The 27,098-nt window shown below is 41.9% G+C and overlaps 3 protein-coding genes across 7 annotated transcripts in view; 1 reads left to right on the top strand and 2 right to left on the bottom strand.

The window, feature by feature from the left end:
- The first annotated feature begins 1,538 nt into the window (after window positions 1-1,538).
- Window positions 1,539-4,661, top strand: LOC143894448 (alpha-amylase 4N-like). The gene is made up of 5 exons (XM_077400708.1): window positions 1,539-1,849; window positions 2,125-2,558; window positions 2,778-3,144; window positions 3,256-3,744; window positions 4,062-4,661. The coding sequence occupies exons 1-5, from the start codon at window positions 1,670-1,672 to the stop codon at window positions 4,077-4,079; spliced, it is 1,488 nt and encodes a 495-aa protein (XP_077256834.1). The 5' UTR covers window positions 1,539-1,669; the 3' UTR covers window positions 4,080-4,661.
- The window catches only part of LOC143894450 (uncharacterized), a 124,855-nt gene continuing 102,238 nt past the window's right edge, over window positions 4,482-27,098 (bottom strand). For all 4 annotated transcript variants that reach the window (XM_077400716.1, XM_077400717.1, XM_077400718.1 and 1 more), the window contains one exon: window positions 4,482-8,448. In XM_077400716.1, coding sequence (XP_077256842.1) covers window positions 8,158-8,448 — 291 coding nt within the window. In that variant the 3' untranslated portion in view covers window positions 4,482-8,157. The remainder of the gene's footprint in view (window positions 8,449-27,098) is intronic.
- LOC143894447 (uncharacterized) lies at window positions 20,940-24,332 on the bottom strand. Of its 2 annotated transcripts, none has more exons than XM_077400706.1 (3): window positions 23,965-24,332; window positions 22,890-23,748; window positions 20,940-21,078 (listed from the first exon to the last, which is right to left on the bottom strand). In XM_077400706.1, exons 1-2 carry the CDS (start codon window positions 24,170-24,172, stop codon window positions 22,895-22,897), a joined length of 1,062 nt encoding a protein of 353 aa, XP_077256832.1. In that variant the 5' UTR covers window positions 24,173-24,332; the 3' UTR covers window positions 20,940-21,078; window positions 22,890-22,894. The 2 variants fall into 2 exon arrangements, with proteins under 2 accessions (XP_077256832.1, XP_077256833.1); XM_077400707.1 differs by having other exon boundaries at window positions 20,965-21,078; window positions 22,849-23,748.

The raw sequence follows: 27,098 nt of genomic DNA, 5'->3' as shown, positions 1-27,098 counted from the left end.
TGCCGCTTATCTATTTACTTCTCGTTTCCGTACCCTTTAGTGTCCACGAGTTATAAAGCGTTCTATAGTGTGTCGCATTAAAGTTAACATTTTCCTTAAAAAATGTGTTATTATTTACGCGAGTGCAAAAGTGCCATAAATCACGGGCGTAATTAACATATTACGAACACGAATACACGATACTGTCACAAAATAATTTATCTATTAAAAATTTGGAATAGGCAAGTAAAAAATGTAATATTTAAGAGACAAGAAGATAGTTTCCGCAGACAGATAAAATTTTCTTCGTTACTTATCAATTATCTGAATTAATATATTGTTAAAAAAATACTTCAATATATCTAGAATTCTACCGAAACATCAAATCCTGTGAACATTTTTTTGTGTAACAATATCACAAAAACGGCTTTGTTTATATTTGTGAAGGTTTCACCGTAGTGCATTGTTTATAAACTTCATTCAAAATCGTTACCAAGATCACGATCTTATATCGAATGTTGCACATTCCTTCAGTGAGTAAGGACAATCGTGCACAACTTCAACATAATATTTCTTAAATTAATAAAATCTTGCCTCAGCTAATCTGTAGTGCGATTCTGTAACTCATCGTTATGCTGTCGTTATGTGCAATAGCCGCGCAAGTATGCTATATATATGGTAAAAAAGCTGCGCAATGACAATAATATAACAATAACGATACTGCATAACGAGTTACAGAATCGCGGCTCTGATGAGTTTTAAGTCCGTGACTTGTTTTGTTAATGAGAAACTGACAATCGGTGTAGTTTTAGAAAAGAGCGTGATATGAAAAGAATTACTCATGGTTGCGCAATTTCCGACTGAATCAACACTGAATCAACTGACATTTTCAGCTTAAAAATATTTGTCAATTATATAATCCAATTATATACATAAATTTCATCATTAATATAAAAATGGTGCAGACATGTTTATCAAAATTACGAGAATTTAAAGATTGAACGATGAAAACTTTCAAAAAGTTGTAAAAAGTCACATGGTGTTACATTTTTCACACTTTTTTCTATTTTTTCTCTCTTTTAAATTAGAGAATATAGTAATACTATTAATTTTATAGAACATAATAATAAATATGATAATATTCAGTAACTATATTTTAAGTATTATTATTAATTTAATAAGAAGTTTAGTAATATTTTCGCGTGAAAAAAATATCAAGTTTCATGCAGTTATATTTCCACAAAATTCTGTTCCCGTGAGAGAGAGAGAGAGAGAGAGAGAGAGAGAGAGAGAGAGAGAGAAAGAGAGAGAGAGAGAGAATCCGACAAATATCTTAAATAAATTTTCACTCTTTTGATTTCGCACATTTCTGCCGAAGTAACTGCAATCAGATAACGCTTGTTTATGCAAATTTTATTCTGTTATTACAGCTGCCACCTTGTTCAATATTCGTCAATAAAAATTCTTAGATAACAAAATAATTAATTAGAGTACTTGCAAGATGTATTTATCGGTATTTATCGATATTTGTGCAATAAATGTGTTTTTGCCGGCGCAGTTGACACAATATAATATAGTGGTCATTAAAACGACACGCGCATTCGTAGCCAGGAAAGCAATACTGACCTTCGTGCAGGCAGCCGATGTGGTTATATATTTCCGAGACTGGTATTTCGCGCATCAGTCATCAATGAGCATGATGCAAGTGCTAGTGTGTGCGTTAGCGATCCTGTCAACGGTAGCCGCTCAGAAAGAGCTGCACTACGTACCCGGTCATGATGGGATGGTACATCTTTTTGAATGGAAATGGCACGACATCGCAGATGAATGTGAAAGATTCCTCGGTCCCATGGGATTCGGTGGCGTGCAGGTGAGATAGGCAGATAAGAAATATTTAGCGGAGATAATGACGCGAAATATGTCCGCAGAAAATTTCACGAAAAATCTGGAAAAATAATCTTTTTTTAAATGTTAGATTGAGAGTTGAAACTAACAAGGAAATTGTTAATTAATTGACAAAGGTATGTTTTGATCTGCTCCAAAAAACATTTTCCTAAATTCCGCGACTAAGTAGAACGGAACAATCCGTTAATCACGTGTATTATAGAGCGGATGATTAGACAGAATCCTAATAAATTGTTGCAGGTTTCTCCGATGCAAGAGAATGTGATCGTAGGCAGTAGACCATGGTGGGAACGTTACCAGCCTATATCCTATAAATGGTACACGAGATCGGGCACGCCGGACGAATTCAGGGAGATGGTTCGCAGATGTAACAACGCCGGCGTGAGAATTTACGTCGACGTGGTGTTCAATCACATGACCGGTGATCACGCTAACGCAAATGGTACCGGCGGTACGACAGCGGATACTCATGTCTTTAGCTATCCGGGGGTACCGTATTCCCAATACGATTTTCACTATCCTCCTTGCGCCATCAATAATTATCAAGACCCGGCAAATGTGCGGAATTGCGAATTGGTCGGTCTGCATGATCTCGATCAGTCGAAGGAATATGTCAGAGAGAAGATCGTCAATTTCTTGAACGAAGCCGTCGACGCTGGAGTCGCCGGTTTTCGGTAAGCAGAATCTTTGCAGTTCCGTTGCGATATTTCCCAATCAATGCTCCGCGAAAAAGTGGCACCTTTCGACGAAGGAAATTAAATATTATCCTAATTTAGCTTATCCGATAAAATTTTTAGTATAGTATTCTTAAGTCAGTTAAGCCATAATTAAATAAGATACGTGCATATTCATATTTTACCGAGATAAAAGTCCCACTAATTTCTGGATTTTAGAGTAGACGCAGCTAAACACATGTGGCCGGAAGATCTAAAAACGATCTTCTCTCGGTTGAAAAATCTCAATCCCGAGCATCATTTCCCTTCAGACGCGCGGCCCTATATAGTTCAAGAGGTAATCGATTACGGCGGCGAGGCAATCAGCAAATATGAATACAATTCTTTCGGCGCGGTAACGGAATTCCGATACGGCATGGAGATCAGCAACTCCTTGAACGGAAACAATCCGTTGAAATGGTTTGTCAATTGGGGAGAAGCTTGGGGCCTGTTACCGTCCCAGGATGCTCTGGTATTTATCGACAATCACGATACTCAACGTGGAAACCCCAATATCCTCACCTACAAGTCATCGAAGCTGTACAAGGCAAGTGAATCTCGAGAAAACTGGAGAAATTAAAAAACATATAGAAATACGGAGAATGAATTACTTTATCTTTATCCGAGGGCGGAATCAATATGACAAGTGACATTACAGATGGCCGTGGCTTTCATGCTGGCGCATCCCTACGGGACCGCGCGGATCATGAGTTCCTTCAAGTTTGATACTTTCGACGCCAACCCGCCGCAGGACTCCGCCGGCAATCTCCTATCTCCAACCATCAATCCTGACGATACCTGCGGCAACGGCTGGGTCTGCGAGCATCGATGGCGTCAGATTTACAACATGGTGCGCTTCCGAAATGCCGCGAATAATACCGACGTCAACAATTGGTGGGATAACGGCCAGAATCAGATCGCCTTCTGTCGCGGAAACGCGGGCTTCATCGCGATCAATGGTGACAAATATGATTTGAAGCAGACTCTCTTTACCTGTGTGGAACCTGGCACTTACTGCGACGTCATATCCGGGAACTTGGAGAACAACAAGTGTACTGGTAAAGCCGTAACAGTGGATCAAGACAGAAAGGCGTACATAGAAATCCCTTTGAACCAGGAAGACGGTGTGCTCGCTATTCATCAAGGGGTAAGTAGTTTTGTTTGTCGTTCGTTTAGTTCCTTCATATAAAACGTTTTATTGCGTTTATTTTATGATAATGTATCTACATTGGGCCTTTTTTAAAGAATAACTCGTACTCTATAAATTTTTTAATTTTAGAATTTGTTTAAATAATATTCTCTCGTTAAATAATGTTTATATTAATAAGGTTTGAACCAATAAATTGTTAATTGGAATATTAATAGCAATTTTCAATATCACGTTTGAAGGAATTAAACCGAATGTAATAATACGTCTCAATTACTTATTATAACAAACTTTTAACACGATTAATTTCTTTGCAGGCAAAGGTAAAATCATAAAGATCTGATTGAACGAATTAAAAATTGCTTGCCATATGATACAGCATATAAGTATAATTAAAAAATGCTACATAATGTATAAGATTAAAAGAATTTAATTGCACTTCGGATTAATTATACGATCGACTATTTAAAATATAACTTGTTTGTGTACTTTTACTTGTTAGGAATAAAATATGAGTGTTTGCGTATCAATAGATTAGAATATCAATACTAATCTTTTGTTTTCTTTTATCCAATTTATATCATCGAATTCCAGAGAGTACAATACTCTCATTTATTTTTATCACTTTATCAAATCCGATAATAACCGTTTCGATTGACTCATACAAAGAAGATCCCATAATTACGCAACACAATGTTTGTGAGAATATATCGGTAAAATTAAGTGGAGTACACCTGTTATTTTTCAACAATGTTTATTTTAACAGAAACAATGTACTGTTTTTCCTCTTTTCACCATTAATTTCTACTATACATGATATGACAGTTATTCGTAAGTAATACACGACAGACTCGCGATGGAAAAACAAAAAAGTCGAAGGGAGATCGGATGAGATGGGGTGGACACATACCGTAAAATCGATCGGTTTTGAGGAAGTGAGATATACCGAAGGATGGATAGAAAATCTTGAAATATCACAAAAAATTGCCTTATCGTCGGTGTGTTTTACCATGCACCTCTCTCTTTCTAATCCATGTGTGCGGTTAAATTATCCTTCGCTGAAAAAATCTGTCAGCACATTTATCGCTCAAACTCCTTCCTCCCGTCCGTTCTTATTTCCTTATCGAACGAACATGCTCCACGAAATGATTCATGCGTAACGCTCGTAATTACGCATTAACAGCGTGAATCTCGCGACTAAGATACTAAATAAAATACTACGGGGTATTTGTAGAAGCACGACATAAATAAATGCTTAAGCGTTATGTACAGTGGTCTTGTTTAAGTAAAAGCCGCTAACTCGATTAGTGTTAGCGCGCCCGAGTTCGTCATACGACAAAAAAAAAGTGATATCGTTTGTTCGAAATAAGAAGAAGTTGCCGAATGAGCGTTGCGCGTCTGTTAAATACGTCAAACGAGAAGAAATGTTTCGTTACGTCATTATCATATATATACATATGTATGTCGAAAGTTAGCGTAATCGCTAATTATAAATAATAGGCACGTAAACAAATCTCAACCAACAATTACAATTCCGCGTAAGATAGAAGCAAGTGTAATATCGCGTGCGATTACAGCGCTTAATTACCATTGATAATTTTGTGCTACGAGTAGTAACGGGCTTGTGTAATCAGCCGCAGGAAATACGAAGGAATTTCCTTCTTTCATCGCGACTTCTGATCGGTCTTACTGATTAAATAGAACACACTTGGATAAATTTCGAAATGCTGCAGTTTCTAGTATTTTCGCGTCTTCTTTTTTTCTTTCTCTTCAGCGAAACGCAAACTCGGGAGCGCGGGCGCACGTGTGGGAACGTGCTGTTTAGGCATCATGTGTATATGTACATACAATTATAAGTTTATATGGTCTGCAGTAAATTCAGACAAATGTTTGTATATGCGTGTCTTGCGTGTGTGTGTGTGTGTGTGTGTGTGTCTGTCTGTGTGTGTAAATCTAAAAAATACTGCTCATCTTACGAACCGATTCATTCGTTTGCCACGCAAATTTTCTTCCGCGAATGGTACATGTAAGCGCAGTTTGACGTCGTCGCCCTACCACCATTTACATCCTAATCGTTACGTGAATACAATATAAGGCAAAACGGGTACTACATCTCTAAATAAATAAACGTTTGACGTCGCATGAATCTTGGAGATTAAGGGGGACACAAAATAAAAGAGGCGCGCTGTAATGTACAATTCCTAAAAAGCTACACGGGTCCGTCGCGCGTGAAACTGTCGTCGTCGCGCGTCCATGTATCGCGCGTGTCGATGTCTCTGTGTGGATGTGTATGTTTTTCCCTTTCGTGTATGTGTGTGCTCGCACGTGGATCCTTATTCCTGCACATAGAGCACATTAGCAAAAATATAATTTAGTATATTTATCGTAATAATTCTCATCCATATATAAAAAACTTCGTTAAAATATATAAAAGAAACAACGATTTGAGCAAGTACGTATCTCCTACGGTAGTTAAAAGTTATCGCGTCGAAACGTATATTTATTGTTATTGCACGTAATTCTTCTCGCTGATTATGTATACATATATAGATCGTGTATTCTTTTAATATATATCTATACTTACTTGCGCTTCACACACTCGCACGTAATTGCAATCGTTCCGACATATGTACACGTATACGGGTACCTCTCACGCACACCTCCTCTCTTTATTTTTTTCTTTCTCTTTTCCGACATCGAGTTAGTGGTTCCTCATTTCGTCGACTTTTCGCATGACGTACAAAAATACGAGTTCGGCCGTTCGAGAAAGTTGTCGATCGACAATCAAGATTATCTCACAAGTAATCAAAAATAATATATAATGTCCCATCGCGCATCGGAAATTAATCCGAACGATCACTCGACAACGTCGTCTTGGAAGACTTTGCGAAGATAGGCACTCGTTTGATTTATTATCTATTAGTTTCTCGCCTTCAAATAGAAAATCAAATATATTGATTCCATTTTAACGATCAACGTAATTTTGAGAAAGTACCTTTTCTATTTTTTAGTTTACCAAACATTTTAGAAAAATTTTTAAACATGTTAGTATAGAAAAAATAAAAAACAAAAATTGCTTATTTATAGACTTGGATAGCGGAAAAAAAATTATATTTAATATTTATTTAATAAAATATTTAAATAAATAATTTAAACAAAAATGTATCCCTGATATATTTTTCATCGATAGAAGATGGAAGATAATCGTATATTACGCAATGTGAACAATGTATGTTATTCGTTCAACATGCATTCCTAATTTTCTATTTCTCACAGTGCAAAATATAGACTATTTAAGTACTGAATCCATATAGAGATCATAACAAATTTTAAAATTACCTATATTTTTACAAATCCCCACATAGATCTATGCCGTCATATTTTTATATGGATATTATTTCTGTTATTTAAATACCAAAGAAAATTAATATTCATCATTTCTTTATCCGTTGATTGTGACTTCTATTGAATTTGATACAATCTCCTAGGTGCAAATAAAGATTAAATCTTTAGCCAAATTATCTAATAGATTTATCAGAATATAGTTTTAAATAAAATAAATACACATTCAAGTGCAAAAATCGTTATTTGACTAATTCTTCAATTATCATACGTAGATCTATTCTCGCAGCAATGTACGTACACTATCGTGATTCAGCTAAAATTCTTTCTCCGACCGTCTTTCCACGCGATTGTAACTATTCAACGGTTTCACTCTATCAATGCTATACATATAGAATTTTCAAAAATATTCTCCGTTTCTCTATCCAAATATTGCTCGTTCAGTAAGCAATCGAAAATGAAGCTGAGTTTGTCTCAATCCTTTAATCATCAGTTTCATTATGGGCAATTATTAATTAACATACCTTCGTCATGCTGCGTCTAAGTTCTACGTAATCCTTCGATACGGTCGAAGCTTGCAGTTTCGCTAAAATACAGTACTTCAGGTCTCTACAGTTTAGGCTTTAGATTATCCTGATGATCGATGAAAATCAAGGATCGAATACTCAAAAATATTTCCATTCTCGAGTATTCAACGCTCTATATGCTATACGCGCTACGTTAATCGAACCCTCCCTCTCACTCTTTTTCTCTCTTTCATATCTTGCAGTCCAATCTCGGCTGAAACTCTCTCGGTTTAAGTTTCTATCTCTAAAAGTTCTTCCGGGTGCTTAATTACTGACAACATGGCGGAGTCTCCATGATATACGAAATCGTCTTCTTCCGATTGAGCACGTCGTTCGCGTGTCACTGCTTGATAGGCTTTTTGAAGACGACTTCCGGCTTGCGTACCGGGCGGGGTACGCGCCGTTCTATCCTGAGGGCCCGGTTCGGGTCCGGAGACGATGGCGCCAGGGTCACGCTGACCGGTGCTGTCTCGGACCTCAATGGGGGAGTCTCCGCCATTGTTTGTCAGTTCCCTGTGCTGCTGGGTCGCCGACTCGGCGTCTGTTGTTGTTGTTGCTGCTGCTGTTGTTGTTGCTGTTGCTGTTGCGTCACCGCCGCGGCCGCTGCGCTCAACGCCGGTAGCGGCGTTTGGTGACAGTGGGCACAGTGCAAGCATACCGTGCAGGCACCGAGTTTCCGAGCCAACATCACGCGCAGCTTCAAGGCTGGACCGAGCTTCATGCCCATCGTGCCTGTCAGGTGGTTCTCCGAGAGTAGCGGCAGTGCCGCACCGTCTATACGGTGCTCCCGGAAATTCTGCAAGCAGAAATGTGACAGGGTGTTATTAGCGATACACTCTGCGACGAGCAAAAAAATTTTCGTTGGTCTCTTTTAAATTATCCTGAGAGCGCAGAGTCGAAAACTGTTGGATAAAAAATTATATGTTTCCTAATGTATACCGAAGATTTCGATTAGACATATCAATAGCGCTCTATAACGATATGCTAATTATAATTGTTAATTTTTTTGTCAATAGTATCTCCGAGTCTTTATTTCATGATCGTTAATTTGTAAGCAAAGATCTAGCGGAGAGACGGATATTATTGGAATTCGCGGCATCTAAAACTCTGGTTGTGCGGAACGCCCGTTCGTTAACGCTACTCTTTTGTATATTTCTCGGTCCCCGACGCATACCTCCACGTGCGGAGCGGGACACGTACGCATGTACCGTCGACCTCCGACCGGCTCGAATCGCGGCCGAGGATCGTTCCCTCGCGGCAGCTGCGACCTCGCTGTCGCGCGAAATCCCGCGAATTCGTCTCACGCGAGACACGATCGGGTGGGGAAGGCGGAATCGCTATTTCCGTCGGCGTGCAAAAAGTCAATATTGGTCCGCCTGTCGGGAGGAAATCGGAGAAGAGGAAGAAAAAGAGCGGAGGAAGACGGCCGCGAAGGCGGAACGCGAAACGGAAGGGGGCAAAGAGAAAAAAAGAGAAGGAGGTGAAAAAAGGCATAGGAGCGCGGATGTGTTTCATTCACTGGCGCTGGGGGGGCCACGCCTCGCGTAATTGCAGCTGCAACGACCGCGGGGTGCAGCGTGCGCGGTACGCGCGTGTACGTAAGCGCGATCGCGGACGTCCCTTGCGCGCACCACACGTTCGTGGAATACGGTAATTGCTCGGGCCCGCTTATGAATGAAATATTCAGCGCCGTAATGCGAGCCGCACACGCAACGGCAGACCGGTCTCCTTCCTTCGCGCATGTCGGGCTCCCTCGTTGAAGGAGGGGGATCGGGATCGACGCGGAGATCGAGGCCGTGCATTCATGCCGCTGGGCATTCAGGTCTCTTCTCTTTCTCTCTCTCTCTCTCTCCCTTCCTCTTTCTCTCTCCTTCCTCTCGCACAGATAGCGTCTAATTGGCCGGCTTTCGGAGGATGCCCGTAAGTGCGAGGGTTATTTGTCACCGAAGGAAGCGCCTGTCGATCTTTGTGCTTTCGTACTGCACGACGATCGATTTCAATAATATTGGATGTATTGTAAGTGAAGGATTCATCTTTTAAATCCTTTAAGCTAAGAAGCTAAGCCTAAACAATATGCAAAATTGGATTAATCAAGCCTTAAGTGAATTAAGTTTACAGAGTTTCGTATACAATAATTGTACTAATTTCACGCACAACCAATTGTTTCCTTTTAATTAACTTATTTTTACTGATCATCGTTCAACTAGCAATAATACGCGTTGTGAACTTGGAATCTAACAGGTGTTGCATTCATGCGCCGCTGGGCTGAATGTAGGTGCTCGCTGACCGTTTCGCCAAGCGACTTCTAATCTACGATTTATCTACGTGCGCATCGCGCGAAGAAATATCAAGGGAATTCATCGCGCAACAGGAAATCTATATTGCTAGGCGCGAGTCCAGGGAGATCTCGCGGTAACAATGAGGCTCGCATAATCGCCGACAGTAAAACGCATAATCATTGATTACGGTAAATAGGCCCGACACTGTTTCGGATTCTCGATGCATTCGCGGTTCTAACGGTATAATACGGAGTACACGAAGAGTCAGCCACGCGCGAGAAAAGCCGCCTCTTCACGGTCGCCTCGCGCAAAACGCTAATTAGTTAAGTCATTCGCACGACGCGCGCAAGAAACTGTTCACGCCGTGAAACTGAGCTACGTACGACCGTCTTTGGCCGGCGCAGAAAAATCTCGGATTTCCCTTCGAAACGTTACTGGAAACTAGTTATTAAGAGAAAGAGTAATTCCACATTTCCGTTCGTCCATCACGCTACTCACATCACGCGTTCAATTCTTTTGACCCACGTACATATATAATCTTGTACAATTGTAATCCAAATTGTTATGAAATTATTTAAATACGCATTGTAAATTCGATTCACAATCAAATTATATATTATAAAAAGATAGCTTCTTCTGAGCGTCTTATTTGACAACTTATTGATTTCACATTCCAAAGGGAGAACGAAGTTGACTTATAAATTCGACATGACTTTGGTACTAGTTGCATTAAAAAACGTGTCCACCTACAGCTTGACGAGGAAGATGCCTCATTGTTTTCGCGAGGTAGCGTGGAGCAGACAGTTTTGAAATCTCACGAAACGACCGAGGCGGCATGGCCGTTCGACTCGCGCGATGCGGCGCGGCGCGGCGCGGCGCGGCGCGGCGTGGCACGGCGCAGCTGCAGTTGCAGCGAATATATCATCCTCGTGTTGCACCGCGGGCGACCGGGCGCGCACCAAAGGCCGGGTAACGAAGACAACCTATATTTTCTCCACCCAGTTCCAAACTCTTAAGGGCAAACGCGATCTCCCGGCTGGTCCTGCATCAATTATACCTTCCACAAACACGATGTTAGGTCCCCCTCGCGTACTCGTCGTGCGCCGACGTGCAATGGTACGGAGCTCGCGAAAATGCGCTCCGGCTCCAGGAGCATGTGTTATTAAATTATTCGCGCGTCACTGCGTCTCGTGAACGCGAGGGAGAATGGGGGAGGACTGCCCTCTTCTTAAATTATGCGCGTAGACTTATCAGATATGCCCGCGGGCCAAGATGCGCGTTAAGCGGAGTTTAAATTGGCGAACATATAGGAAACGTTCGTGTAACGATATAAATGCGCGTTGCGATTTGCGATATTTATTGCGCGTCTCGTGCCCCCTCGCTAAAATCGCGGCTCGTGGGCTCCTCTGCTGTATCCATAACATATAATAAAATTTTCTGTTCAATTAAGTGAATGTAGATAACGCGTTAGAAACCGCAGTACTGCTTAGTAACTTACGTACGCCATAATCACGATCAATAATACTTTCTTAATTATTTTAATCTTTAATTTTGCATGTTAATTTGAATGACCGCACTGCAGATAAGCTTAGAAAAGCATGCTGTCTACGGTAAACGACATAAATTTGTCGCAAGCGAATGCCAGTTCGTCTCGAGATAAAGAGACTTCGCCAGGAATATCCGCGAGGTTGCATCCGACCGTGACCTGGGAAAAGACGGAGAATCCTCGAAAAATAACGGCTCCTTTCTTGTCGAGCTCGAATCCTCGACCTGAGGAATCTCGCGGTTATAACTTTAAGAGATCACTCAGCCGGAACCACGTCACGTTAAACTACACGCAGTGAGTTCAAAGAATTCATGCTTGGACGCTCGGGCGATCGTCGAATTCTTTTTTTTATCTGAGGCACAGGTGTAGAAGGCAATACAAGAATTGGTGACCCGAAATCAGGCCTCTGCAATTAGGCCTAGCTTAATTATAGCAAGTTGTAACAATTATAGTAATTTTAAATTGCAATCCTAGCAGTCTTTCAATTAACCGGTAAAAGAGATCATTCATGGTTCGAAGGTTCGAGCAATAGAATTATAATAAACTGGAGCACTAGATATTGAGGTAACATCTGTTACACCCGTTTGGCTCACATTTATCTCAACAGCTGTTAATTTATCGATTAAGCTGACACAGGTCGGCATTAGCGCATATATGCGTTGCACGATGAATCATGCATAAATCAATTTTCACGACGTTTGCGCTATTATTTGCGGACGAAACCTTAAATTTCTCAAAAGCCGCCCGTCGATAGCGTCACGGCGAAACAATATTTATGGCGCACATAAAATGTTTCCTTTTTCTTTTAATTATTCAACGGCGTAAAGTTACCGCGTAACACCACTCTAAGACAAGCTCCTAACAGTTCTCTGCCATTAAAAGTCGCGTCCGTTTCATAGCTACTTCTGACTGTCTCAGTCATTATTACACCTGTCGTGTTACGAAATGGCAGGTAGATATAAGCGACGTTTCAGGATAACTTCAAACGGTCCTGTCGCATATGCAACTAACATCTGCGGATGACTTTTACGTTACTGCCTTTTCTAATTATCGCAACTCCTTTTACGAATACATGTATTTTTCAAGAACGTTGTTCCGCAACAAGAACTGGTTTAGTAAACCAAGTTCTTTGTTTGATCAGCGTTAATCATCGTTTAAATTGAAAGCGGGATTTTTATCGAGAGACGTTGCCTCCTCCCATGAAATAGAAGCTCACAATCAGCTAACAATTAGGACCAGATTGGTATAGTTGCTATTGTTCCAGTATACTCATCGCCTCCCTTTGCACGATCCTGCGGAAACAATACCGTACCGCATTGTGTTTCAACTCTAACCCACCATTCTTTTAACGCGTTGGATTATACGTTACACGTGTTATCTCACCTACGCATCGCCGGCGTAACATTACGTTGCATTGCTGCCGAATGAATGCCGAGCGACCGCGGCGAGCCGTCGCACGGGGAATGAAGCGTTAACCAATAAAAGCGAGCGCGCTGCAACTTTTGTTGGCCGCTACCGAAGGAGATCCCCAGGTCCCCAGGCTGTTGTTGCTCGCTCTCGAGATCCCTTATATGGGAGAGCGGCGCTCGCGCGAAGGGCAGAGCGCGCCGCCGCCTGCAATCGCGCGCTGAATTCTACACGGGGACGAACCGAGGTTGTGAATTTGCGTCGGCGGGCTCGCGCTAGAAATTCCACACGCGTGTTTTCGTTCCACCGCGCGACCTCGCGCGGAATTGTTCCGTGAGAAAGGGCGATGCCGCCGGTGTACCAACAAGGTGCGCGCGTAAGAATCGGCGATTCGCGCCGCACCGACACACGCCGTAATGGATCAACAAGCGTGAACATTGTCTCTCGCGATGAACACGTTCATGGATCGACTGGTGTTATATACTTACATTACATAATCCGTTCACGTCTGTAGTTGAAAGATCGTGCAGCAGAAGTATGATCGGCAAAGATTTTATACACGAGAAAGTGAAAGAGATAAAGAGAGAAAAAAATATACATAATATTTTTTAATTGTAAAAATATATAACGTAATAAAATAGAATAAATATACCTCTATCTACAAAAATTTTTTTTATAATTTTCAATATAGGTACAACTCTGCATACAGTATTGTATATATAATTATGTATCATTACATTAGCATAATTCTACTCAATTATAAGTCTTCTCAATTATTTAATATAAAATGTGAATGCTACTTGTCATTTAATAATATAAAACCTGTTCCAGAAATAAAACAAATTTTCTATTTCTAGAATCAACGTACTCTGCTTTTTCTTCGATTTAACTTGGATTATTTCGACGAGGAGCCGCAGTAGAAATAGTGTTATTAATTGCGCATGAAGGATAATAGAGTCTTCGAAAGTCGTGCGCCGAGGATCCGCGGAGAAAACCCGTCCGACATTCTGCGCCACTGTACGGTGACCCGCCACGCCCTGTCGAGGTCGTCGCGCGCCTCTCTCGCCAGCGCGGCCTGGCCGCGCCAGGCCGCTCGGCGCGGCGTGCCGACGGCGACCGGTCAGCCTAACCGACGCGACCGGCGCGGCGCGTTCGCTGGCACCGACCTAACCAGATCAACATCCCCCCGTTGCGCGGCTCCCTCCGACCATCGCGCCTCACGTCCTCGTTCCTCCTCCGGCGCTTTCTTCCTTCCTTCTTCGTCTTCGCGGATGCGCCGGGTACCTACGTCACGCCTTCAATTCGCTCCGATTCCAGAGAGTATCGCTGGCCGTGTCTCTTCTCCGTTTCTGCTTCGCGCGCACCCGAAATGCGACGTCTCTTTCTTTTAGTATCCAGCACGGTTCGCTTGACGATATCCCTTGCGAATTATAGACGCATGCATTGCCAAATCGCTAAAAGATCTTGCGATTGTCCCTCTCTTGAATTCGTTGAATTTGCTCCTGGCTGCAACAAGTGTGCCCTTTTCTCCACTTTACCGTATCGAGGCACTTGTGCGCAATAACGCCAACCACACCCATTTTATTGCATGACCTCGTACATCGGCGCCTTGTGTTTCTCGCGCGAATTTTCTCCTCGTTGCTGTCGTCAATTTCAACGTTCGATGTTCGATCGCATTTATCACGCGAGCAAAATGTATCATCCTGTCCCAGGCTGCATCGAAATTCAATAAATTCATGAAACGTACGATTAAAGATGTATGTCGGAGTCACCGTCGTTGGACAATACAGAGGCGCATAGACGGGATAAGGAGAAAAAAGAAAAAGAGAAAGAAAGCAGGGGAAAAGCGGATCTCGAGCGTTAATCTCGATCGGCTTCGCGGGCAACGTCGCCGTGTAATTGAGAGACATTCAGAGTGCATTAGCACTGCCAAGCGAGGGGACCAGGCAGGCGTATTAATTGCTCATCAACGATAATGAAGGGTTTGTAAGACGATATTAGCATAACTAACAGGTTTCCCGGTAATGAAGCCACGTTCACGGCCACGGTGCTCGTCTTTATACCGCCCGTCCTCCCCCCGGAACCCTCCCTCGCGCGAATCCCAGGGAACGAGCGAGCTGGAACGAGGTGAAACAGAACGACTCGGAGCCAGCTCGCCCCGATGCGAGCGGTGACGTTTCCGCGATGAAAATCAAGAGGGGATAACGAGGGCGATCCGAAACGGCGCGGCGCCATCCTACTTGGCGCGTTGGCCGCGCGGAAAAGACGATTAAGGAAACTCGATGCGCGTATGAGCAATGTGCTTGGCCCTGCCCTGAAACGCGAAATTTTGCGTACATCAGGTCTCGTGATAACGGTTCGGCAACAACTCGACCGTCGTTCTGTATAACAATGTAATTTTCGTTGAGATTTTTTAAATTAGTTTCGCTCCGTTTCCTAATCAATGTGGCTTTGAGATAGAGAAACATGAAATCAAATTAATCATAAAAAATATATAGATTAACTGTAACTATTCACTGTACGAATATGTTGAAAATAAAGGCGCGATTTAACGATTGTCACTCGTATAGAGAAAGTGTCTGGTGATATCAATGCTCCACGCGACCGCACTGCATAATGTGGTATCACGATCTCGTTATCGAACCGACCTTTCGCGTGTACCTTTTTTTTTTTTTTGCAACCGTACGCGATACTTTCTCCGATTGTTCCGCTCGCGATCGAGACTACTTCGACAGGAATTTATTCCGTTCGCGTGGGCCGTCTCGGAGATTTCTCGGAACGTGTGAGGCCTCAGATTATTCCAAAATTCTCATGCCTCGGTCAGTATTACGAAGAGGAGCGAAACAACAACATTATGCCATTCGGTATTGCAAATAACAAAGCCAAGAATCTCATGGTTTTCACATTTTAGAAAATGACATCTAGCCCCATTGTGCGATTTTCCACCTTATAATAGGACAGATTCGACTTTCTCGAGTCGCGTGCGAATCGCGAGTTTTCACCGGAAGTAACGAGGCGAGGTCGTTACGAGAGGTCCGAGCACACCTACGAACACGAGCCAAGAATTCAAATTAGCTTAGAAAGTTCAGGGTCAAGCGGGTAAGTGCGTATGTGCGTACGTGCGTGTGCGCTCACGTAGTACAATAATAAAAAGCTGTATACGAACGATTAGTCAATGGAGAAATGGCTTTTCTCTAAATTGCGTGAGCTGCAATTCTGAAACTGTGATGCCGTACGCCAGCATATCATCGTATATTACGGTTTATGGTTTTGAAAAAGCAGCTAGATGTCTTTCAATTTCTTCTTACATTACGACACTAATCTCACTTCTACGAAGCGAGAAGTATCGTGTTCGAGAAAAGGATTACGTTGATGATTATACATTATTATCGACAGCGTACAAATTGCCGCCTCCGTACGTTGCCCACAACCGCTTTCTGTTATTGGCTACACTTCTGATAAATTCCTGTCCGCGGCACACTAAGTCCCTTCACAGTAACTTGCTATTAGTGCACCGCTCGCGATAAAGCGGCGCCGATAAATCCATCCGATTCGGCATGCTTGCAATTAATATCGAGAATATACGAAGAGCCAGGGCCTTCTTACTTCTGCTTGCTGAGGCCAATGTGTAAATGGAAATGTATTGCTAAGCCCATCAAAAGAAGTTGATTTATTCGCAATTTCGATTACTAAATAAATTAATTTTTACGTTACCGCAAAATAAAAAAAGCAAAAAAATAAACAGATAATACCAACTGGGAGATACTACGTTGGAATATGAGAGTTATACATAGCAATTCATTAATCTGTAATCCATTTTGTTGTATCATAAATACATTAAAATTGATTAGTGCGGAGTGCGGATCATAAAGCAATCTGCAAGTAATAGCTACAAAAAATTCGATTTCAAATAACATCTCATCTTTATTGTAAGATAAATGCGGATTGTTAAAAACAGTTAATTCCCTGACAGATACATCCCACCCATTAGCCAAATCTCTTAATATAATTCCATACATATATTTTTCACGCCCGACGGCATGGGACAAAACTCGTCGTCAAATTTATGTGCGTTCGGTAAACAAATGATCGTCTTGATGTCTTATTTATGTAAGTATGTATCCCGCATGGTGCGTTAGCCATTTCTCTTATCTCGACTCTCGACAGATTTGCCTTGTATTTTAGACTTTATCAGAAATCAACATTTTAATTTTAAGAATAACACGATTTCGGGAGTTATGAGCGATTATTCACACATATAACGCACCGTAAAAGTGGTACGATTGATCATGTTATCAATTTATATTACAATTATAACGGAGAAATAGCTACTGTTTAGGATATCTCGGCTGTTTACATAAAAATTCTTACGTACGTAAATAATACGAGCTTCAATGAGTTCTTAGACCTAGCGGATCTTACAGCGCACCAAGTGAACAGTTTCAAGAGTGCACCGGAGCGTTCAAAATAGAGAAAGTGGGGAGGGGGGGGAGGGAAATATCTTCGCGAGGTAACCTTGCAATGGCCTCGCGTGAACCCGAGTATCAGGCGCGCACGATACATCCGTACGTGCAACGACTATCTGCTGATGCGACGAAACATTTTTCGATGTCCATCGATACAAGAAATATCAAAATTACTATATTAAATCTTGAAACTCACAATGTATAAAAAGAAGAATAAAAGATCTAAAATATAAATAAATGTTATTTGAAGAGACTGTCTCCCTGGAACTTTTATTTTTATGCTGTTTTTATTGCGAATTTCCATTGCGTATTCTTAAAAATACCCCGACGTTTTCCGCATTATTACACACACATGAAGGTGGGCGCGCCTACGGCGGACCTCCACGCGGCCGAGAGTTATCTGCAGGAAATCTACTCTCGTAGGCACGCCACGAGACGAGGGTACGAGGGGAAGCTCACGGTAAGGCCCCCACGACGTCCTCGGTGTGTCCCCGCTCGGCTTCGGCGTGGCCACCACTGCCAATCGCAGCGAATGGCAGCGGTCGTGCATATAGGGGAAAACACCGCGGTTACCAGCGGGGGACCACGGCCCCGATACAAGATACTGCCACGTGTTACACGCTGTTCGCCACCAGAAGAAACGTATGCGTTCCCTCGCCCCCGCCACGCGGTATTGCGCATTCGACGGGTCCACGGGATGATAAGTCGCGCCACGAGGATATAATGACGAATTTTTGTAAAGGTCGGACACGTTAGAACTTCAAGAAATATGCTCGCGGTCAAAAGAAACTTCCTCTTTCATCAGCGCTCCTCAGCGAACAAATGTCACGATCTTGGATCTTTCGCGAATTTGAATGTTTAGCGAGGATAAGAAATTTGCGATAACCGTCGACATAATAGGCCCATGAAAGAACCTTGAAACAACCAGCTAGTTGAACTTTGAAAATCGAGGGTTAAAATATTTCTTCATGTCTACAAATATAGACTGGTGGATTTCTCTAGCATTTTCAGATAGGAAATTTGTATAAATCAGAGTTTATGTCCAGAGTTTAATTCAATACTGGCTATCGTGCTAACTGTATAACTGTCGTTCGTTAATTAATAGAACGACCAATAAAATAAGAAACATCAAGTAAGATATCTGAGAAGACGTCAAAGGTGAAAACATCAATACCTCTATTACGCCATTAGTGCTCATGCTCATTATGCGTACGATACGTAATAATTTGACACGCGATGGGTCATGGTGGCGAAGGGAAAAGAGCGTCTGTCGCTGAATACCATCGCGCGGCTTTCTCCTCTTACTCCGACAAGTTGTCATTATTTCGTCGCCCCGATTAAATTTCTCGTCCTCGCGACCGGTCGCGACCGGTGCGTAAGTGAATGGCCCCCCCTTCCCCCGTCCGATATCCGATCGACCGCTTGCGCGCTATCGCGGTGCCATCGGCATATCGCCCGTATAAAACCGACGCGTACCTCTCGCAAATGCCTGTTAAGATTATGCAAATGCCCGACGTTCGCTCGAAGCACCAGCAGCATTTTAAAGAAACTGCCGCGACGGGTATTCCGCGCGTTCGGATATTCCGGAATTAAGATATTCGGCGAAGCGCGGAGGAGTCGCGATAGCCGCCGTTTCGGTCTTTTTATCGTCCCGCTTCTCTCGCGGTTACCCTCGACGTATCGAGATATTGATATGCCGATTCCGATCCCTCTAGATGCGACGGTTCGTGCATCGAGTTCGGAGGCTCGAGAGCTAAAAGAAAGATCGAATTTAAGTGAAATCTCTCCCTCTTACTGAATCGCATTTATTTGTCAGATATAAATGTGCTACGAAGACATATTTAATGTAGAACTGAATTATCGTGCACGATTTGACGCGTTTCGCATTTGGTTGCTTTAGTTTCGATCTCATTTGAAAGCAAATATTTTGATCTGTGACACGTGTATGCTTTTTGCTGAATGGCGAAATTGAGACTAATACGATGTTATCCGGTATATCCTGCGGAGAGAGATATACGCTAAGTAAAATTCCCCTCTATCGTCTAACGTTGTAGCCACGGCGATTTATAGGGATACCAGTATTCATCCCTTTCATCCCGTGACAAGCATTCACTGACGTCAAACACACGCTTTCTTTGAGTCGCGTGTACTTCCTGCAGGGAACGGCTCGCCCGTTGTGAATTATAATTGCAAGATCAAACGAGCCCGCCGAAGGCGGGCGAAGTTTGATCAAAATTATATGAAAGTCTCGTTCGAAGATGATAATATTGTAGTAGTCATGCTTGTCATGCCTTAACATCACAACGTTTAACGCCTAGTAATTTTAAATAGGTGGCGCTCTCGGCCACTTTATCCCTAGGATGATTCCCTTCTATCTTCATATTGTTTTGTGTCACGAACTTAGAATTATCACAATGTAATTTTGAAGATGATAGTGGGAGTAGATATTTATTTCAATTGGGTAGATTAAGGGTGGGAGATTATCATCTTCGAACGAGACTTTCATATAATTTTGATCAAACTTCGCCCGCCTTCGGCGGGCTCGTTTGATCTTGCAATTATATTGCACGTCTCGTTCTCGATGATAATATTGTAGTGTTTTAGAGATTGTGATAATTCGTAGTAATTTCTTTTATGAAATTATTTATTTATAATAAAATATTTAGTCTTTCAAACACAGTATTTTACGACATAAAGAAGAGGAAAAAAAAATCTTATCTCTAATGTAAAATTGCTCGCGCAAACTGGTCATTAGGTGCTTGAATGGGTCTATTATAAAATTTGTAAAAGGTTTGCGACCCAGGGGCCCATCCAGCACTTCGTCTAATAGCGTCAATATTCACTCCTCTCTTATGAGCAGTGGATACTGCCGCATGTCTGGTACTGTATGCCGTAAACTGATTAGTATCGATGCCAGCCTTGCCCAGAAGTGTCTTAATCCAATGACCAATCGTTTGTGCGGATGCCGCTCCAAATGGTTTCACAGTAGCAATTAAAAGATTATTTGTATTTTTACTTCGTAAACCTTTAGTAAGCTCAACATATTCCAATACTGCCGACGCTACACATAAACCTGGTTTATTTTTGAAAAACGGTAATATTAGTTCAGGTTGAAAACTGCCTGGTTTTGACGTTTTGATCTGTTCCGTAATTTTTATATTTATACTAGAGTTAGATATTGAGATATTCTCAATGTTTATCAACGCTAGAGTTTGTAGCCTTTGAGCTGTTGTTAACGCTAACAGTGTGGCTACTTTTTCGGCGGCCTCTCTTAACTTTAATTGTTTCAGGGGATAAAGCTTTTCCATGTAATTTAGGACTGGTGTAATATCCCAGGTTGTAGTGTACTTAGGTTTAGTTGGCTTTTGTTTAAACACTCCTTTCAGAAAACGTGAGATCAATCCGTCATTGTTTATATCATATACTGAGATTAAAGAAATAGTCGCCCGAGCAGTATTTAACGTACTATACTTTGCGCCCTTTTGAAATCTGCTATTAAGAAAATCAATAATGTCTGAAGTTTTTGTATTAAAAATATCCAGTCCTTTAGTATGTGCATAGTCCCACCAGCATTTCAGATTACACTCGTATTGTTTGAGAGTCGACTTCGCAATGGAATCGACCATCACATCCACGGAATCTTCACTGACTCCCTTCCTTAAGAATGCTGTCCTGATAATTTGCCTACCACCAATGAAAGGTGGGGGGCTAATGGATGGTTCCTGTCTCTATAAGGAGATATTAATAACGAATTACTTGGATTGAATGTGATGGTAGGTTCAGTAAGTAGTGATATAAAAAGAGGGTACCAGGGCTGTGTGGGCCATAAGGGTACGACAAGTACGCCTACCGCTTTATCATTGATGATTTTTCTTAATGTACGAAGGATAAGTGCGAAGGGAGGAAAAGCATAGAAAAATTCATTCTTCCAGGATCTAGTGAAAGCATCTACTGAGTCTGCTTCAGGGTCAGGGAAACGAGAGTAAAATTTATTACATTTTCTATTTAGCCTAGATGCAAATAAATCTACTAAAAAAGGTCCAAATCTTTTTTCGATTTGTTTGAAGGCCGATGGGGAAAGCTCCCATTCAGTGTCCACGTTAGTATTGCGTGATGCTCTGTCTGCTTGTACATTCTCTGCTGAACTAATGTATGATGCTTTCAGCCATATTTTCCTCTCTTCGCACCATTTCCAAATTTCCCTGGCAAGTTCACTAAGGTGTGGATATTGCACACCTCCTGCTCTATTTACGTATGATATAGCTGTAGTATTATCTAATCGAAGAAGTACTTCGCTTTGAGATAGGTCTGAGGCAAAACATTTCAGAGCAAAAAAGGCAGCAAGTAACTCAAGATAATTTATATGTTTCTTCTTTTCTTCCTCACTCCAAAACCCGAAAGTGTTTATATCATTACAGTAACAGCCCCAGCCTGATAATGAAGAGTCAGAATATATTTCCAGAGAGAAATTTTGATTTCTTATAGGATTCGACCCGATTGCTGCGTTTGTTTTCCACCAATTAAGGTCCTCCATCATAAATTCTTTTATATAAATCCTTCCTTCATAGTTACCACCATTGAATTTTAACGCTAGAAATTTCTGTCTTTCCAATCTTTTGCAGTGAATAAAACCGTAGGCTACTGCTGGGCAAGCTGCCGTTAAAATTCCTAGAAATTTTGCGAATTTTCTAATTCTATAACTCTTTCCTTTCTTAAATTCATTTGCAATTTCGATTATCTGCTTCTTCTTCTTATCCGTTAAGTTTAGAGTAAACTGTACTGAATCTATGATGAACCCTAGGTATTTACATCTCTGGCTAGCAGCTAATGAACTTTTTTCGAAGTTTATTATAAATCCTAAACTTTGCAGAAATTTAATAGTTTCTCTGATGTTTGCTTCACATAGGTTCTTTGAACTATGAATAAAAAGAAAATCATCTAAATATAGTACCAGTAACATTCCATCTAATCTTAGTTTATTAAGTATGGGTTTCATTATTTTAGTAAAAATATATGGGCTGGTACATAAGCCAAATGGAAGACACGTAAATTGAAAAACTTTTTGCTTAAATTTAAATCTGAGAAGTTTTTTATGTTTTTTATAAATAGGTACTATGAAGTAGGCATCTTTTAAGTCCAAGGAGCCCATATAATCTCCCGGAGATACTAAACTCAGCGCGGATCTGATATCTTCTAATTTGAAATGTGGAGGATTAATGAATTTATTCAACTCTTTTAAGTTAAGAATAAATCGGTTGGACCCGTCAGGCTTTGGAGCAAGAAAGTAGGAAGAAAGGAATTGACCTTCACAATATTGACACTCCTCGATAGCACCTTTTCGTAATAGTTTGTCAATTTCTACTTGCATTAGGTTTTGCTCTTCGTCAGAAAATATTTTTTCTTTTGGTAAACTTCCTTGAAAAGGTCTTTTAGTAAATGGGATTCGATATCCCTCTAAGTAACTTAACACGTATTTATCGGAAGTAATTTGTCTCCACCTATCTACAAAAAACCGCAGACGTCCTGCTGTCTTGTCTACCTGGCTTATTTCTTGGATGATGATTGGCTCGTCGTCTGAGAGTTCTTTTTGGATGAACTCTGTGTCGAATTTTGGGAGAATCTCTTCTTGAATCTGAACTGTCGATGTTTCTGTTGGTAGCCCACCTGTCGATAATTCGCAGGTGGGTACTTGGAGTTTCCCCGGTTCGACTTTGACGAATTTTTCTGTTGGGCTTTATCCTTGATTTCTGCGCAAGCCTTTTCGATCTCCTTTGCGTCTTTGACTTTTTCCTTTAGGTTATTGCCATAAAGCCACTCATCAGAAATCATTGCGTCCACAGTGGGTTTAATATTTTTATTAAGCTGTGGGGTAATGAACGATTTCCGAGTCAGCGACTGTTCATGAAAGACATCTGTCAGGATTTGACCAGCATGGCTCAAGTAATCTGTGAAGACATCTTCATCTAGTCCCTCTTCTGGAGGGTCTATGAGCATAGAGACTGCAGCTCCCAAGGCGGCTAAGGCTGTGCCAACACAGTTCTGCGTCTCTACAAAATGTTCGTCTCTCTTTTTGGCTATTTCTGAGAGGAGTGGGACGATTTCTAAATTTATTTTTGGTGCTTCTGTGTACAAATCTCCTTTACGATTGTAGAGTTCTATAATTTCTTTTTTGTTTTTCTCTGGGAGACCTTCCTTCATCCATTTAGACCATGTATTTTTTAGTTCTGGGTGATATTTAACGTTCTTGAATTTAGATTCATTTAAGTCCACTCCTAATACTTTCAAAACATTATCTCTTAATGTTGGCTCCTCAGAAATATCTTCAGACGATTGTTTCTCCTGGATACTTCCGCCGATTACCTCAGTATTTGAGTCTTTTTTCTCGACATCTGTAGTAGCTACGGCAGAATGGAGACAGGGAGGGGTTAATTGGGTAACACTTATTGTGTTTATTGTGAGAATGTCGGTTCTTATTGAACTAATTCACAAAGATACCCGTGTCATTGTCGTGTGGACGCCGACTCTCAACATTCGTATGGAATGATTGAGATTTAACCTCCTTAAATAAAAGGAACCTCCCTACTGAGAAATCGCTCGTATGGAGCTTTACTTACCAATTATCTCAGTATTATCAGTCTCAATCTCTGTAGACTGATTTGCTGGTCTCTGTTCTTTTTGAACTTGTACCAGTGTCTCGATAGCCTTTTTTAGGTTATCTAACTGATTTTGCATATCAGTGAATTTGTCATCACGCTTTCGCTTATATCGATGGTCGTCTTTGGAGCGTGATCTCGACCGTTTCCTCCTGTCGTGTTTTGGCATTCTGAAAGTGATATAATAGAAATAATAGAAATTTTTTGAGGAATCTACTCGAAAAACGTATTGATGCTTCGGCACAACGAAACAATATGAAGATAGAAGGGAATCATCCTAGGGATAAAGTGGCCGAGAGCGCCACCTATTTAAAATTACTAGGCGTTAAACGTTGTGATGTTAAGGCATGACAAGCATGACTACTACAATATTATCATCGAGAACGAGACGTGCAATATAATAAGTATAGACGCCGCTATATGTACGTGCGCCGAGCTCGATTAGCCCGATCGCGCGATCGCGTTAAAATCTACGAAATAGCTTCGTGAGGGAAGAAAAAAAAATTATTCTTTTCCGCGCCTAAGTCCCTCGCACTTTTTTTTCCTCCTTTTGAAATTTATATTCGAGTAGCGTTAGGCACATTACCGCAAGAACTTCCGTGACTGTTGCAATTGCGCTATGAATAAGCCGCGAAAGTATATATGCGGTGCATAACGCTCCTAATTGCCTCACAAAGAGACAAGACGAGCCCCCCCCCGGCTGGAAATACCATTCTTTCATTAACGTCGCGAGTGCGGTAACATTAGGTGTACCGGTACTCCTTTCATCCTTTTGACAGGCATTCACCAGCGTCAAGCGCGCGCACTTTCGTAGACGCCGTAAAAACTTTATAAGAACTGAAACGAAAGGAACGAGCACTGAGCAGCATCGATCACGTCTTTTTCAGCGAGTGACATTTCGTGGCGTGGGTGGCGACGGGCGCCACGTCGAGGGAAAATGTCACGGAGTAAGGCGAATATAATGGACACACACGTGCGTGTGGACGAGAAGAACCAATATAAATTTATTTCCATTTCCACAGGTGTCGGGATATTTCAATTATTAAAGAAGAAATCAAAATGCCAATGAGAAAGAGAGAGAGAGAGAGAGCTCGAGTAAAACAGTTCGTACTTAGTAATTCGCTATTTCTTTCTTCAGACTGTAGTTACAATTAAACACCAGAGAGAAATTTTCTTAATTACAGTTATGTTGAAATGAGGCAACTGGATTTAAAATTTGTGACTCCCGAGATTTTTGAAACCGCGTTGTGGTAACTTACGAGATATATGGTATATGTTGTCACAGAAATATCGCGATAGAATTTTCGAGAAGAGACGCGAGATCCGATTCAGACAACAAACCCAACAAACCGGAAAGATACGCGGTTCAATTCGTCAGCTGAGTCGTGCTCTATCGGCGACCAAAACAATCTTCTCGGTAGTCGATCGAGCGGCCGGTTCTCGTTCGCGATGAAGAAAACGCTCTCCGATCGCGAGGTTCGCGTTCGATCTAGCGTGAAGCGCGATACCGATTGTACAGTTAATATCTCACTTCGGTGGCACGGCACTCGACTCGGCGTGTCTCGGCTCGCGCGCGCGAAGGATTGGAAAGGTGGGTTTATGTATTCATTTCTCGACTGCGGGTCTCTCTCTCTCTCTCTCTCTCTCTCTCTCTCTCTCTCTCTCTCTCTCTCTCTCTCTCTCGCGTGATGTATGAACGTATATGTGGGAGCAGGTCGTTACGTCAGCCTCCAGCGCTACGGCTAGGCCGCGGCGCCGCGCGGCTCGCAACTGTCCCGTTCCCCGATCCTGCGAAATACTTTACACGCGAATTCGTGTAAAGCGCCGGTTGTGCCGTCGCGAACATCGGCCGTGGCACCCTCTTCTCTTTCGCGAACAAACACGGGCTCTCAGGGACCGCATGAGAAGTCGCAGCGAGAAGTCACGGCGCATTCATCACCGCCGTCGGAGAGGTGTTAGCGTTTAGTCCATTATTCCGCGTTGTACCGTGTTTCGAAAGTGATACCGCATTGTACTACGTTTTTACTCGTGTCTTCGCTCACGAATGTAAATGAGAAACAAATGCGCTTGGTAATGAAAACTTTTAAACGGCGAGAAGCTTATTTACCTCGCGTCAATGGCATCCAGCGAAATTGTGCAAAATTGCGCGGTTTCTATATCTTTTCTATATCCTAGTTGAATTTTTACACGGCTGTATAACAATGTTTACGTAACACAATGTAGCAAATAAATTTAAATACACGATTGTAAGGATAAAATCATTTTTGTTTACGCGCACGGTGATGCAAACATCATCGTGCGTGCTTTGTATAGGAGATTCATCATCGCGTTCGTATAGAAGATTCATTAGACGACAATGATGCGCCCACAGGCTGCTCGTCGAGTATCGGTTCCTTCGACAAAGCGGCATACGTCACGGTAATGAGACAGCTGCCCTTTTCCCCAAGCGAATCGTCATTTCGCGCGGGTAATAAAGGCCTACGCGACATCGCGCCGTTAATGGCAGCGACGTCGAAGGTACGAAAGAGCGCTCGCGCGCTCTTCGCGCGAGGTCGCGTAGAACAGGAAGGTATAGGCCGAGAAATGATAAAGCGGTAAATCGCTCAGCTGTCTCGTATGTAATTGTCCGAACAATCACCGCGGCGAACGGCTCGATCGGAAGCTCGATCAAGACTGAGACGAACGGTCAACAAGAAACGGTTGATAATACGTAGTTACGCCGTTCTATATCTGGGTTAATAAAATATACTCGGTATGTCTATCGATCGCTGTACCGATCTCAGCTTGAAACAGATCGATATCGATAACTGTAAATTTTCATTTCCAATCCCCAATTGATTGTGATCTCTCTTACCATTGTCGATTTTGATTTATCGGGTTTTACAAACTCTCTCATTTATCTTATAGTCAGAAGTCTATAAACACACAGACGAATCCATTGGTATGTCATGATATCTTAAGACGCGTCTCCCTATACTTGCGGTGTATTATCCGGTAGCCGACAGCAGTGGCTTAAACTCAAACAGGTATACTTTCAGTGCCGCTTCAGTTTGTGGCGCGATCATCCGTACATTCCTAAACCGCGGAATGCAGGC

This window comes from Temnothorax americanus, unplaced genomic scaffold (assembly GCF_048541705.1).
Source record: "Temnothorax americanus isolate GAGA-0224 unplaced genomic scaffold, ASM4854170v1 Scaffold14, whole genome shotgun sequence".
NCBI lineage: Eukaryota > Metazoa > Arthropoda > Insecta > Hymenoptera > Formicidae > Temnothorax > Temnothorax americanus.
Note: the sequence above shows the minus strand (reverse complement) of the source record. Positions and strands in the feature narration are given on the sequence as shown.

What these genes read in the sequence shown, in the direction of transcription:
- LOC143894448 (XM_077400708.1), top strand. Translation starts at nt 1,670, where the DNA reads ATGAGCATGATGCAAGTGCTAGTGTGTGCGTTAGCGATCCTGTCAACG. An exon ending in GCTGGAGTCGCCGGTTTTCG is followed by an intron (nt 2,559 to 2,777) that starts GTAAGCAGAATC and finishes TCTGGATTTTAG; the next exon opens with AGTAGACGCAGCTAAACACA. An exon ending in AGTCATCGAAGCTGTACAAG is followed by an intron (nt 3,145 to 3,255) that starts GCAAGTGAATCT and finishes GTGACATTACAG; the next exon opens with ATGGCCGTGGCTTTCATGCT.
- LOC143894447 (XM_077400706.1), bottom strand. Translation starts at nt 24,172, where the DNA reads ATGCCAAAACACGACAGGAGGAAACGGTCGAGATCACGCTCCAAAGAC. An exon ending in TGATAATACTGAGATAATTG is followed by an intron (nt 23,749 to 23,964) that starts GTAAGTAAAGCT and finishes ATTCTGCCGTAG; the next exon opens with CTACTACAGATGTCGAGAAA.